The 14,541-nt window shown below is 47.3% G+C and overlaps 1 protein-coding gene across 5 annotated transcripts in view; it reads right to left on the bottom strand.

Annotated features, from left to right (window-relative positions):
- The window catches only part of grik2 (glutamate receptor, ionotropic, kainate 2), a 269,381-nt gene that overhangs the window by 100,001 nt on the left and 154,839 nt on the right, over window positions 1–14,541 (bottom strand). For all 5 annotated transcript variants that reach the window (XM_086219323.1, XM_086219322.1, XM_086219320.1 and 2 more), the window contains 2 exons: window positions 12,442–12,549; window positions 7,768–7,881 (listed from right to left, as the gene is read on the bottom strand). In XM_086219323.1, coding sequence (XP_086075449.1) covers window positions 7,768–7,881; window positions 12,442–12,549 — 222 coding nt within the window. The remainder of the gene's footprint in view (window positions 1–7,767; window positions 7,882–12,441; window positions 12,550–14,541) is intronic.

Below are 14,541 nucleotides of genomic sequence, written 5' to 3'. Positions count from 1 at the left end.
CTGATGCCAGTGTGGAACTAACTCAGGACCAGCGACTCAGGACCAGCGACTCAGGACCAGTGACTCAGGGCCAGCATGGAGCTTCTGGTCATTATCATGATAAAACAAGCTGATTATCACTCAGACTGATGATAGCCACATCCAGGCTCCTGTATTAATTCGGTATTGGTGTGTGGTGTTGGAGCAGGCAAACATTTACACAGAGAGAAAGAGGCTGGAATGATGGAAGAGGAGAGAGGGACGGATGCCAGCACAGATGTTTCAACCACTGAGAAATCAGGACAACAACCAGGACAACAACCAGGAGAACCAGCAAGGTTCATCATCCCTCTGTGACTGCAGACAATGTCTCTCCGTCGTGGCACCTTTGGACTCAGACTGTGTCCCATACAACCCACATCAAAATGACTGAACCGTCCCTTTTACTGGGTCTAACCTCTTCCACTGCACTCAAAGTTCCGTTTGTTTCTCCAACACGTTTTGACCAATTTCCATACATCGCTGAAGAGATGACAGTTGTTCCACAACATTAAGGTCTGAGACAAAACCACATTAACCCTAAATCCTGTTTAACAGGCTTCTCAAACTGACTTGAGCTCCCTCTAGTGGCACGTAGAGGAATCCAGGAAAAAGTTTTTGAAACAATTAAAATCAAAGAATGCTATCCAAACAGTAAATACTTGAGAATGAAATACATTAACCGATTATCATCCTCAATAGGTTTTAGCTTTACTGTAATATTTTTGTGTCAGGCAGCAACTTGGTCAGGTTCATTCACATCTCACTCGCATCGTTTTTAGCTGCGTAGCTCGTCTGGCACGGTGAGATGGTGAGTGATGGTCGAGTGAAAAGTTGTATCAGGAGAAATGTGTAGCAGGAGGAGAACCTCTGGGGCAGGAGAACACTTGGAGCAGAAGAAAACGTGGAGGAGAAGAACCCTTGGAGCAGGAGAACCCTTGGAGCAGAAGAACACTTGGAGGAGAAGAACCCTTGGAGCAGGAGAACCCTTGGAGCAGAAGAACACTTGGAGGAGAAGAACCCTTGGAGCAGGAGAACCCTTGGAGCAGAAGAACCCTTGGAGCAGGAGAACACTTGGAGGAGAAGAACCCTTGGAGCAGGAGAACCCTTAGAGCAGAAGAACACTTGGAGCAAGAGAACCCTTGGAGCAGAAGAAAACTTGGAGGAGAAGAACCCTTGGAGCAGGAGAACCCTTTTAGTAGAAGAACACTTGGAGGAGAAGAACCCTTGGAGCAGGAGAACCCTTGGAGCAGAAGAACCCTTGGAGCAGGAGAACCCTAAGAGCAGAAGAAAACTTGGAGCAAGAGAACCCTTGGAGCAAGAGAACCCTTGGAGCAGAAGAACACTTGGAGAAGAAGAACCCTTGGAGCAGGAGAACCCTTGGAGCAGAAGAAAACTTGGAGCAGGAGAACCCTAAGAGCAGAAGAAAACTTGGAGCAAGAGAACCCTTGGAGCAAGAGAACCCTTGGAGCAGAAGAACACTTGGAGAAGAAGAACCCTTGGAGCAGGAGAACCCTTGGAGCAGAAGAAAACTTGGAGGAGAAGAACCCTGGAGCAGGAGAACACTTGGAGCAGGAGAACCCTTGGAGCAGGAGAACCCTTGGAGCAGGAGAACACTTGGAGCAGGAGAACACTTGGAGCAGGAGAACCCTTGGTCTGTTGAAACCCAAACAATGTTGCTAATGTTGTAACGAGAAGAAAAAAGTTAGCAGCTAATATTGCCTGCTAATGTTAGCATCAAACACGAACAGATGGGGAGGAGCTATGACTCCAGTAGCTCCAGTCAGGCCTGAGGAGGAACCAAGGCCTCAATGAGTGCATATGAGGAAGTTCTCAGCAGTGGATCATGGAACCAGAACCTCAAGACGGTTCCGCCAATATGTCTCCGTGACATGATGGCGACAGGTCCAGTGATGGCCAGCAGGAAGGTGTGATAGAACCGGCCTGGGACGGAACGTCACAAACACTCGTCGGGGGAACCACACTGCTGCACCTCGAACTCTAGTTTTGTATTTATTCAACTCCTGTTTCTCTTCTGACTCCAGCCACTTTCAGTCCTTCCTGGTGTCGATGAACCACAACGCCATTATTCCTGATTGTTTGGACTCTCCCCCCTGCCTCCATGTTCGGGGAGCGACTCTGGTGGAGCACGTGGAGCTCAGAGGAGCTGTTGTCAGCCCATTAGTAGCTCCTGACCTCTCGCCCCCTGTCGTCTGTGAAAGACTATAATTATCATAAATAGTCACAGGGCACATTAACGAAGATCAGCGCTCCCTGGAAGAGGGACACAACGAGGCTTCACCCTCCAGGGAAGCGAGTATGGAAGTGATGTTTGTTTGTTTGTTTGTTTGTTTGTTTGTTTGTTTGTTTGTTTGTTTGTTTGCTGTAACAGAATCATGGGCATCGCTACTTTCTAGTCATCACAACCCTGGGACCTGAGTGTCTGCAGAAAAGAAACGTAGCCCCAGTGAAAGCAGATCTGTGACCATTCAGCCTCTCCTTCAACATCTAATGACTTGGTCCCTCAGCAAATCAGTATTTGATCATTATTCTGTCTTGTATCCAATATCCCACAGAGCCTCAGTGCCAATAAATATAAATGGGTTGGAACATTCTCTTTCCATTCTTTAACCCTGCGAAGCCTAAAACTGGAGCATTTTACCAAAATGTAAAAACAAAGATGTGGAATGTGAACGACTGCCATTTTCAGCTTCAACAGTTTCAGCTTCAGGTGAAATTCATTCATACTTCCTTCCCTTAGCTCCGCCCATTCCTGAGTAACAGTGTGAGGTTCTTTGTAGCTGCCAGCACAACTGGACATTTCCGACAAAAAGAACAAGATGCTGCGTGTGAGCGCTGCTCCAGATCAGCCCACCCTCATGAATGCAAGAACATCTGACATTTAAACCTGAGAACCAGCAGGTCGGTGGCAACGCTGGACCCTGCAAGACAAGAGATTCCAAGTTTCTGTTTTCATAAAATAAGTTATTAGATGTTCTTTCAGTTTCTTTTTTTAATGATTTTCACACTAAAGCTCATATAGCAGTGAGGAATTAGACCAGCGTGCATCCAGCACTGCCTTCAAACTGCTTACAGTTATCAGAGGACTCCATGTATATTCACAGTGATAGGGACTGTGCTGTATGTGCGGGGAGGTTTGTGCTCCCCACAGCCTCCCCGCTGACAGCCACACTGACGCTCCTGAGACGTGGCCGCGAGAGTTCGCCCCTCTGACATCTGACAGCAGAAACGTTCCATCCTGACGTGTAAAACAGATTCACAATTCACTGATTAATGTTGCATTCGTCGCATGCGAACACCTACTGGGATGCTACACTCGCCTCCTCCCTGGAAGAAGCTTTCATGACATAAGTAGCTTCATCCACAAGTACTTCAGCAACAGTAGTACAAATACACCTGCATGTGTGTGTTGTTCCACTCACCCGTCAGCAGTTTAACCCCGACTGGGACAGGGCACTGGTAGCTTCCATGTAAAACACTGATGCAGCATGTGGCTGCTGGTATGTACTAAACACGGAATAACTGAGAAACTCTATTTGGATGCAAATGGATCCTTCATCGTGCACCTGAAGAGCAACAGTTACACACAAGTACCCACATCTGTACCATGTGATTGGTGACAATTACATAGAACTTTTCACAGAAGTACAAAAGTAAACGCAGACACTTCCAGGAATCTCCTGACTCTCTTCTCTGCCCCAAGCAAATTGTTTTTAATGTCATTTACTCACATCTTGACAGTTGCGCAGTCCTCATGCTCTGTAAATTCATCTTCAGCCACTGGAAAACTGTCTGTCTCTTTTCTTCCCCTGACTGAACCTGGGAGATGTCAGACGTACGAATGATATTTGCTCGCTGGAGTCACAAGTGCCCCGCAGCAGCTGAACAAGACCCCTGTCAGCTACACGCGCCACGACACCCAAGTCCTGACCGGGTCCCCCTGAGCAGGTCCCCCTGACTGGTACTGGGACATGGTGGTCAGTCAAAACTTGATTAAAGAGTCAGTTATAGTTGCAAAGGCTGACCCAGAAGAGGAAGCAGGAGCTTAAAATAAGGTTTTTTTCAACTTTATCAGAGTTCTTATTCACATGATTTGTTTTGCGAGATTATATTTTTTCCTTGCAAATGTACCTCTTCCTACCTTTTAAAAAAATGAATGAGTAAATACAGAAAATAAAACAAGCATTAGTAAAGCACACTTAACATTAAAGGTGATTTTTCATAATTTGGTAGCGTATTTTGACCTTCTGTGCAGAGCCTCCTCTTCCTCCCAGCATCTCCCCTGCAGAGTGTGTGTGTGTGTGTGTGTGTGTGTGTGTGTGTGTGTGTGTGTGTGTGTGTGTGTGTGTGTATGCAGGCCTGCTCCTTGTTCCCCAAAGACATTACACACTATATTATCTGCAGTTCTCGTCATTAGCCTAAAGGTACTTCACTACCACCACAACATTACGCGAGTGATTTCCTAAGTAGATAAACTGTTGCAAGGCCGAGATCTCAACAGTAATTACATCATGTTTTATAGTACATAATCCCTGAGAAAATGATGAGAAGCTGCATGAAAGTGTGCATCAATCAAATGTAACAAACCCAATTATTGTCAGCCCTCCCTCCTTTTCCTCGCTGCTCACAACCATCACACATCTCCCCATGACTCAGTCTTGATATGGCAATTACAGCCACCGAGAGGCTTCACTAATAACTGCAATCCAATCACTTCACAGCATGCAGGAAGGGAAGACGGCCCACGATAAATAATGACAACCAGCAATTTACTTCATATTGTTATTTTTACGCATGCCTCCTAAATAAGCGGATCATAAATGGCTGGAATGTTGAAGAGAAAGTAATGTCAGCCTGACTATACGAGTCAGAGTTAAGACAGAACAAGCTGATCAGAGCATCGTGTCCCAGGGCTGGGCGTCGGTCAGGAGGTGGTGGCAGAGCCAGCAAAGAGGGAAAGGAAGCTAAAGTTGTCCGTCGTGTGTCAGCAGGAAGAGGGAGGAGCCGAGCCCAGGAAGGTGACAAACCGTCTCCACTTACTAAAGAACTTGTCAGAATTGGCTCTCGTGTTTTATTTAATCTTCTCCAGCATTGGAAAGGACAAGGTGTCCATGAGCCAGCCAGTGCTAGAGGGGGCGTTCGAAGACCTCTGGTGAGAGAGAGGAGGATGAAGCCCCGCCAGGAAGAGAGAGAGAGAGAATATCCGACTGCAGAGGTGTGTCAGCTGTGGTGCCCAAATATGGAGTTATTATTAATGTAGCATTTTTGACATCAAACAGGTTCTGCTGAGAGCAAAATAATCCTGGACAAAAATCAAACACATGGCTTCAACTAATGTTTGTGAGACGGAGACAAACATGAGACTTGAGGTTCAGATATGACTTCCCAAAGGTTGACTTGAGCTGTGTTCTTTCCTCCGTGGTCAAAGCAGCACACGTGAAGCAAAAGCACACGCCTGCTGTCAGTGCGGGGACACCAGCCGTCCATCAGCTGCCCCCCCAGGGCCCCAGCCACCAGCACCTGTGTCTGGATGTATCTGAAGAGTATCAGGAGCCCCCCAGGAGAGCCTGAGTACCAGAAACATCCCGTCAACTCTCATAATCACGTCTCATCTGTACCGAACACAGACATCTTTGCATCGCTCCCTGCTCTCCTGACTGAACCGCCATCACACAGAGGTTTGTCTTTGAAACTTTCAAACTCATCAACAAAGATTTCACTCAACGCATTAACGTGGAAATAGTTTGTGAGACGAGAGGGAGGGAGCCGAGGTTCTCTCAACGGAGCAAATCTATGGAAACAAGCACCGCCACAGGCCTCGACACACGTCAGGCCATACAGAAATCCATGTATGTAGGAGCCAAAGTGGCTGCTGAACAAATTAGGAACAGGACTCGTCAAAGTTCTGTCTGAATTTCTTGGCTGAGCACAACTGGCAGGACCGACTATAACACAATATGCCTGATAAATTGGCCGAGGGGAGGCAGATCCGTAAACCATGAAATCTTATTGGACAATCAATCCGTCAGTTTTCCCTGTGTCTCGCCAAATTGGAGTCCTTCTCCACACTGGTGGAGTCAGCTGGCAATTTGTGAGAGCGGAGCTTCAGGGTTGGAGAGCAGCCCCCCCGCCCCGGAACAGGCTGCAACCAGGGGAGGAAGGGAGGAGTTCTCAAGAGGAGAAGCTTAAAAATAATGACATCTTTGGAGGAGTCGGTTATGGCTGAGAGCTGCTCCAGCCTGCCATCGCCGGCCCACAAAAAGCACCATTACAATTTGATTTGGCTATAAACAGACTTTTAAAGCTTCTGTATTTCACAGTGTCAGCTTAAAATGGCACTGAGACCAAACACTTTGAATTCTCTCCATTATCAAAAAATCGGACGTGCAACAATAGTGACGTGACGTGACGGGTGTCAGCGAGCGGGTCAGTGAGGAGCCGATCCAGCAGCAGCGCGTCCCCCTGCTCCCTGTTACTGAGTGGTTTTCACCGGCCATGTGAGCGACTAATAACTGTATGTCAGAGCCATGCCTGCCTACAAGACATGAAGAGTACCAGCGTTACAGAAACACCATGAAACTGGAGCAAACAGAAGAACAGGATCTCAGGGCCCCCCGGCACATACGAGCCACCGTACTGATATCCATGCGCTCAGAAATACGTTTCCAAGATGACATCAATGATTCCAATATTTTTACTTGTATATCAGCACATGTCAGACACGCCATGGTACATAAGCAAATCTGACATCTTCTGTTTCAGGCCCACAGAAGTAAAAAAAACTTTAAGCTAGACACCCCCCCCCCCACACACACACACACACACACACACACACACACACACAAACACACACCTGGAATTCATCACACGATGGCGAACACATCACACCCTTCATTTCCAGCATTATTCTGGGTCAAGGTCTTTGCACACATACACTTCAGTGGTGAGAAGTGAGCAGAGAATGACCTCCGACCTCTAGTCAGAAGGAAAGTGATTCAGGGTCCAGGTCCAAAGCTTGCTAGAAGAACCAGTCCTGGATCATCTGCATTGGCTCTGCCTCTCTACTACAGAATCCACATCTCAGGACACAGCCATTTTGTTACTAGTACCAGTGCCGATCCAGCAGTTTGAGTGACGCCACAGCAACCAGCCGGCCGGGAGCTCTGCATCGGCTCACGTGGTCAGAATAGTAACTGGCTGAAAACTGACAATGAGCCCCTTCATCCCGCTTTGCTGCTGTTCTCTTCCTCTTTGTGTGAGCTCCCGCGGCTCTCGCTCACCAGCGTTATATTGTACTAATTTGAACAAACATCCAATGATTTAGGAATATCGTCTTCTCCAAGCAGGGCCTTGAGAGCAGTAGAAATACCTCGAGGCCATTCTCCCTCTGGTTGGAATTCTGCCCTGGTGGTGCATATTACCAAACAAATTAGCATTTATTCAGTGAACATGGGCCAACTGGGTTTTGTGGCTGGAGGGCATTTGCTAGCTGTGCTTCTTTGGTAATCCAGCCTTGATTCCAGAGATATCCGTGCCAGCAAGCCAACACTGTCTTTGCATTTCGTTTGGCAAAATGGAACGCTTGTTCTGGGAGTGTAATATAAACTCTGACAGTGCCTGGAGATGTTTAGCATGACCCTCAATCACAAAGGCTGTTCTCAAACAGAGACGTGACACGCTTACAACACAACAGAGCCAAAGGAGTGTAACGGTAAAGCCATCAAATACCAGAATGGTGGAGACGATGAGTGAGCGATTGGATAAGGAGTCGGAGACGTTCGTGGTCTTCCCCTTCTGGTTGTCTGTCATGTTCAGGCCACTCGGAGGGTCCCATGTGCCGATCTAAGAAGCAAACACACACGTTAGTCCTCACCCAGGATGGCAGGGGGGTGTCCTGTTTTGGAGGCCCCCCCAGGTGTGAGCGTCTCCACAGGTTTCCTCCACCAAAAGATGGCGTCACTGGATTTTGGATGATTGCTGACAAATAAGTTGTGTGGCAAACTTTTGAGTTTATGAAAGTTACATGTTGTGTTTCCCAAGATAATCTTCCAAAATCAGCACACCTTCCAGTTGAAGCTTAAATGCAGCCACTAGATCGGGACCTTCCTCTACTGCCTGTCTCAAGGCATGAAGGGTCAATCGTCCCAACACCGATACTGAATGGTGGATTCTCACAACAACGGCAGAGATATTTAAATTTATATACTCTGAAAAATGTGTCTCACCCACCACTGTTAAACTCAGAGAACCAGAGTACCCTCTGTTCCCATCCTGGTGCATCTAGAGGATAATGCGCAGACCCCTGAGGACACAGTTGACAGCAGCGTGAACTCTCAACGCTGTCAGGGGGCATTTTCCTCCAGAGCCCCACAGGGCACAAAGCCAGAGCTGATCTGGGATCTGAATCTGCCCTGTCGCCTTTCAGAGAGCTGTTGGAGGATGACACTGAGAGGAAGGCAAGGAAGATAAGAAGAGAACGGGAAAGTTCTCCGATGATGTCAGGAGGCCTCTCATGTCCTCCCTCAAGTCTCCATATCCAAGCCTCCTTGTTAGAACTTGTGTATCCCACCACCCCCACCACCCTGAGCACCACTAGAGGGGACCACAAACACTCCAAGCCACGTCAGCCAGCCTCTCGTCAGGGCCCTCCGATGCCCCGTGCCAGGGCTCCAGATAGGCTTTGTAATTGCAAATCAACTCTTTAATTCAAGCTTCATGAGGCTGGAGGGCTTCTGAAGGGGTTTTCATTAATGGAGTAAATTATTCATGGAGGTGCAGGCACGCACAGACCAGGGGTCAGGAGCTGCTGAGAGGAAGCACCAGTGAGGACGCACAAGTGTGAAGTGTTTGCATTTGCATGTGCGAATATTGTTTGAGTTGGTTGTGTTAGCGGGTTCCCTTCCCACTGGGAGCCTCATGAATCCTAAATCTGCTGCTGGAGAGAGAGAAAGTGCATTTCTAGGAAAAGGGAAAACCATAACACACCTATTGATACACTCACACCTGCTGCCACCTGTGCTGCCACCTGTGCTGCCACCTGTGCTGCCACCTGTGCTGCCACATGGCAGCCACGTGCCTCCTCCAGGTTTATATTATCAGTATCTACCCGCGGACTCAGCTAGAGCAGGATCAGTACTGCGACTACAACAAGTAGCATTAGCAGCAGTACAGTTAGTATTGTATTGTATTAGTACTACTAGGTATGTGTTAGTGGCATTATCACTTTACTAGCGTCATCAGTACTAGTAGGTAATAATTTAGCTGTTTCTATCAAAATAGCTTCTATTGTTATTTTCCGTTGTTGTGGATCCAGAGCTCTCTCAATCTGTCGATCTCTCACTCTCTCTCACTCCGTCTATCTCTCACTCTGTCCATCTCTCACTCTCTCTCACTCTGTCCATCTCTCACTCTCTCTCTCTCACTCTATCTATCTCTCACTCTGCCCATCTCACTCTATCTCTCACTCTCTCTCACTCTGTCTATCTCTCACTCTGTCTATCTCTACTGTCTCTCAATCTGTCTATCTCTCACTGTCTCTCACTCTGTCTATCTCTCTCACTCTGTCTATCTCTCACTCTGCCTATCTCACTCTATCTCTCACTCTCTCTCACTCTGTCTATCTCACTCTGTCTATCTCTACTGTCTCTCAATCTGTCTATCTCTCACTGTCTCTCACTGTCTCTCACTCTGTCTATCTCTCTATCTCTCTCACTCTGTCTATCTCTCACTCTGTCTCTCACTTTCTGTCTGACTCTCTCTCTCAGTCTCTCTCTCTGTAGCCCTTTTTAGACACAGACTGCGCCAAATTTGCACCCGATAGAGGCAGGAATTTGCCGTCTTCTGAGTGAAACGGAGGTGTAATATTCCTCTTTTCAAAAAAGTCGGCACTTGTGTGGGCGTAAACATGTGATTTGACATGCAGCACAAAGTTGTGCATGAACAGCGACGTACATCATATACGTCGGGAAAACATTTAGCCCCGTGACCTGTCGACCAAGCTCCTCCATGACCTTCTCATACGACAAGCCGTATCCACGGTCCCCTCGCCAGTGATGCCAGCAGCTCCCTGATCTCAGCGCCTCCCCGGGTGCTCGTCTGGCTGAAGTGACGGTCTGACTGCTGTGATCAGCTGTTTCCTGATTTTAAAACTCCCAGTTGTGGGTTGCACAGCATTTTAAGTCATCGATACCTCCGCCCACTTCACACCTAGCTGGCACATTGACGGCTTGGATTTACGTAAGTAAGCAATAAGTGTACCCTTGGAGGAGGAATACTGCCGGCCCTAACCCTAAAACCTCAGACGGAACTGCAAAAACAGACGACCGAATTAGTGGATTGCTGTCCAGTCTGAAAGCGACTTATCTCTCAGTTTCTGTCTGTCTTTCTGTCTGTCTCTCTCTCTGTCTCCTCCGCCTCCCTCCCTTCATCGGTCAACTTCTGGGACTCAAGCCGGGAACATTTTCTTGAAAGCGCTGCTGACTCTCTGGGGTTTTCAGAAGCAGCTCAGCTCTGTCACTCCCCCTCAGATCCAGAGTTGACTTATGCTGTGACGGACCACTTCATTAGTAGGCTGAACTTCCACCGCATCGCACGCCAACTCCTCCAAACTGCGCTAAACGCCGACGCAAAGAGCTGTAAAACCATCATGAACACAGGACAGAGGCTCTGCTCTCAGGCACGCAGGAGAGGAGGAGGAGGAGGAGGCGACGGAGAGAGGAAGGAATGAAAGGTAGCCATGAAGGAGAGAGGATGAGGTGAAGAGAGCCAGGAGGTGTGACTCAGTGAGAGGAGGGACTGGAAGGTAAAGATGGTTGGGCTGCTGACCTCCTCAATCAATGTGTTTGTGTCCTTTGTCACAACCACAAACTCCTTTTTTCCTTTTGAAATTCAAGAAATAAAGGAAAGAAAAAATTATTACACACTACGGTGAATATTTGTCTTTTTTCTAGGTTCCAAAAAATCTCTGTATTATTCAAATTTGATCCATGAAGTATAATATCAGAAATCTTAACAGGATTCACGTGGGACCCCAGCAGCGAGGAACTCTGGAGCCGTAGAAACTTTTCACACTTCCCACACGTCATTTACATACACGGGAGAACAGACTTGGCCTCCAGAGTTTCACCCTGGACGTCTGAGGCGCGTCGCCGTGCTCTCCTACAACCTTCCTGCCAATCTCTGCTTTGAACTTTATCAAAAAAAGAATAAAAACATTCTTTTAAATCGACGGCCAGCTTCAGGTTGCCCAGTGACGTTTAGGGAGGAAGGGTTGCTGCCATCACTCGTCCTGTTCTTCACAAACAAATGATGATGTGGTACGTGTATAATAAGAGTGGGGCTGTGACGCGTTGCCTCAGCTGAGCTAATTATCAGCATCAGGGTCCAGTTTGGTGCGTGTGTTATCGGCTGAAACATCATATTTCCCTCAGTAGCTCGAATGAGCTGCTTCCTCCGTTAGAGCCCATCACAGAGCATTTACAGGAGCCTCGAAAGGACAAACGAAGATTGGTTACGCTTGAATACAGCTACATAAAAGTGACATTACACTGTCATTAACTTGACATAAAACTGTCATGAATGTGTCATAAATATCAATAAACAAGTCCTGAGCGTTTATGACCTCTGTCATTAAGTGTCATTGGTTTTTGTCATGACAAGTCGACATTAGGGTTAGGGTTAGGGTGAGGGATAAATAATCTCTCTCGATGACTCCCCCCACCTCCTCCGACGATTCGGCAGTTAAATGGGGAGCCAAAGGCAATGCACGGGCCGACGCATGTCAAAATAGTTCTTGTTCCCGTAGTCGATCCCTTCCACCCTTTAAACCCGTCGTATTTGTGAGTATTTATAGACTTTGTTATTCCACTAATTCCAGTCAGCCATGTTCTTCTGGTAACGGAACTCTTTTTTCCGGGGTCCATTCCATAAGCCTTTCCTTTTTTCTTTTTTTTTAAGGGTTAGGGTTCATGTCAAGTTGACAACAAAGACATCACAAACGATTTCAATGTCAACTTGTCAGAACCAGGACAACTTCTGGTCATATCACTTTGAATAATGTCAAGTTGTCACCGCGCTGCAGGTGGACAAAGACCCTCCCATCTCACTCTTGGACAGACAGCAACTAAGATTAATTGTCCTAGAACACGAACTCTTCACTTCCTCATCACAGGCAAGGACAGGCTGCAGCATCTGTGTCTGACTTGACTTGATCTTGTTCTGCTGTACTTTTAGCTGCTATGTCATCTACAGCAACCATTGTCCCAGGAGACTTGCGGGAGAGTGTGTCTGAACATTGACGGACTCAGAGGACACACGAGTTGACTGCAGCTCCGTGTTGTACTGAACCATCACTACATCCTGCAGACGAACAGGAGCTTCCACACAGACAAAAGGAGCCCTCACCTTCTCCAGTCCCTCCTCCTTCAGGCTGATAACATCAAGGTCAAAGTCCGTCCTCAAGCCGTTGGTGCGGTTGAAAGTGATTCTCCCAGTCAGGCCGTCCCAGTGGGCCTGGAGACAGAGGGACATCAGACAAGACGCTCAGAGACCAGCATCAAATCTACGCTTCTGCTCTCTGAATGTTTTTAATGTCAGTTCAAGAGGAAGTGATAGATGTGTGAGAACACACACTGCCTGTGTTTGTACAGCATCAAGGTGCCTACATGGACTCTGATGCTTTATTTGTAGCAGTGGGAAGGCAATTACTCAATCTTTACAGATATTTAGGGCTGTAATAGGATATAATGTAGCATGAAAGTGGCTCGGAGCAGGAAAGGCTTTATTCTCAGGCACGGCAAATCTTCACAGTGTTGCTGGACTAGAACTCAGGGACTTCAGGCTCTATCTTTAGTCAGATGAGTGGGAGTCGCAGCACTGGAAATTGCTGTGCTAGAAAGAACACACAGCTACAGGTTAGGACGCTACTGTGCTGCTGTTGGCCCGACTACATCTGAATGGCACGAAATGATTCCACGGCTCAGGTCCCCGCAAACTCTGGTTTGATGGGACGATCACTGAAGTGTCCAGACATCCACCTTACAACCGCAAGACCACCGAATCCTGACACACCTTCACGTTCCTCCGGGGATGAACAATCAGAGGAGGAACTATCAGAGGAGGAACCATCAGAGGACGAACCATCAGAGGACGAACCATCAGAGGACGAACCATCAGCGGACGAACCATCAGCGGATGAACCATCAGGGATTCCCCTCAAACATCGCAGTACTCACGCAGTACTCACGCAGTACTCAGCTCACTTGTGGTTAGTTGACTTCATGTATTTCCTCTTCTTTCACTAACATGTTCATGGCCAGATTTCAAATATCATCCTCAGTGCAGGTGGTTCTGCTGGATCCTTGATGTCCCCTTTATCTGTTCCAGTCCTGGGAAACAATTTTCTGGAAGAGTCGTCCCTCTGCTGCACACATGAATGTACAGTCATCGAAAACAATGTCCATCCTTCATCTGACGAAACACTGCAAATTAACTTTGTGGACTTCATTAGAATATACACAAATAATATTTTCAGAGGAATTTTTAGTGCAACAATGAATTCTTCTTCTTCTTCTTCTTCTTCTTCTTCTTCTTCAAAATAGCTACGTGTGCTTTTCTTGTTTCCAGCACACTTGACATCTGTAACTGTGACTGCCTGATATTTAACCAATGAAAACCATGAACAAGAGCTTGTGAGCTACAGGCAGCTCGTTCTTGCAGGAAACAGTGGAGCTGCCTTCTCCAGTCTGATCAATCCTAAAGACACTCATGAATCATCAGGTGAAATGTGAAGTAAAACTGTGGAAAAGGCAGAGGTTTGTGTTTTTACCACACGTGGAAGTGAGACAAGTCAAACCTGAGCTGTTCTCTCAGTTCTCCATCAGTAACTTTTCTGATCAGCATTTAATACCTGAAATGTTAACTTTGATAACTTTGTCTGCAGGCTACAGCACCACATAGAGGATATAAAGAAGGAAAATAATAATAGAAGCAGAAGAGACGCTCAGCTTTGGTGACATTCCCAGTGGAACAGAACCCTGCCATAATGGACGCAGCCCAGAGCGGAGAGCATCGCTCACGTAAAGCATCCAGATGAGTAAGAAGCATCTCCACGCGTCTCCTGGATGTGTCCTCCAAGCAGGTCTGAAGCTACCTGGTCGGTTAGATATCGACATGCTGCTCAGACATTCTTTTATTACCTGCACTGCAGTAGTATTGCTGTACTAATCAGTGTGAATGTACATTTCATATACCGCAACGCTCCTGCGAGAGGGCGGAGCTAGTATTAAGTGTGACCACGCAAACTGTCTGACTGACGGAGCTCTGGATTGGCCGTCTCAGCTTCGTAAACTGACAACTGGGGTGAAGCCATCACACAGAGCCAGTTCAAGATGGCTGCCCTCTGTGGAGGATGTACACACTGGAAAAAGAATCAGGCTCTCACGCGTTCATCTTCTGCCTTCGTCTGCTGTCCTAAAGGCAAGAGTTTTGTGTGTGAAGGAGCAG

Source organism: Aulostomus chinensis, chromosome 11, assembly GCF_037954235.1.
Source record: "Aulostomus chinensis isolate RoL2024-O1b breed Wild chromosome 11, RoL_Achi_v1.0, whole genome shotgun sequence".
In the NCBI taxonomy this organism is placed as follows: Eukaryota; Metazoa; Chordata; class Actinopteri; order Syngnathiformes; family Aulostomidae; genus Aulostomus; species Aulostomus chinensis.
Note: the sequence above shows the minus strand (reverse complement) of the source record. Positions and strands in the feature narration are given on the sequence as shown.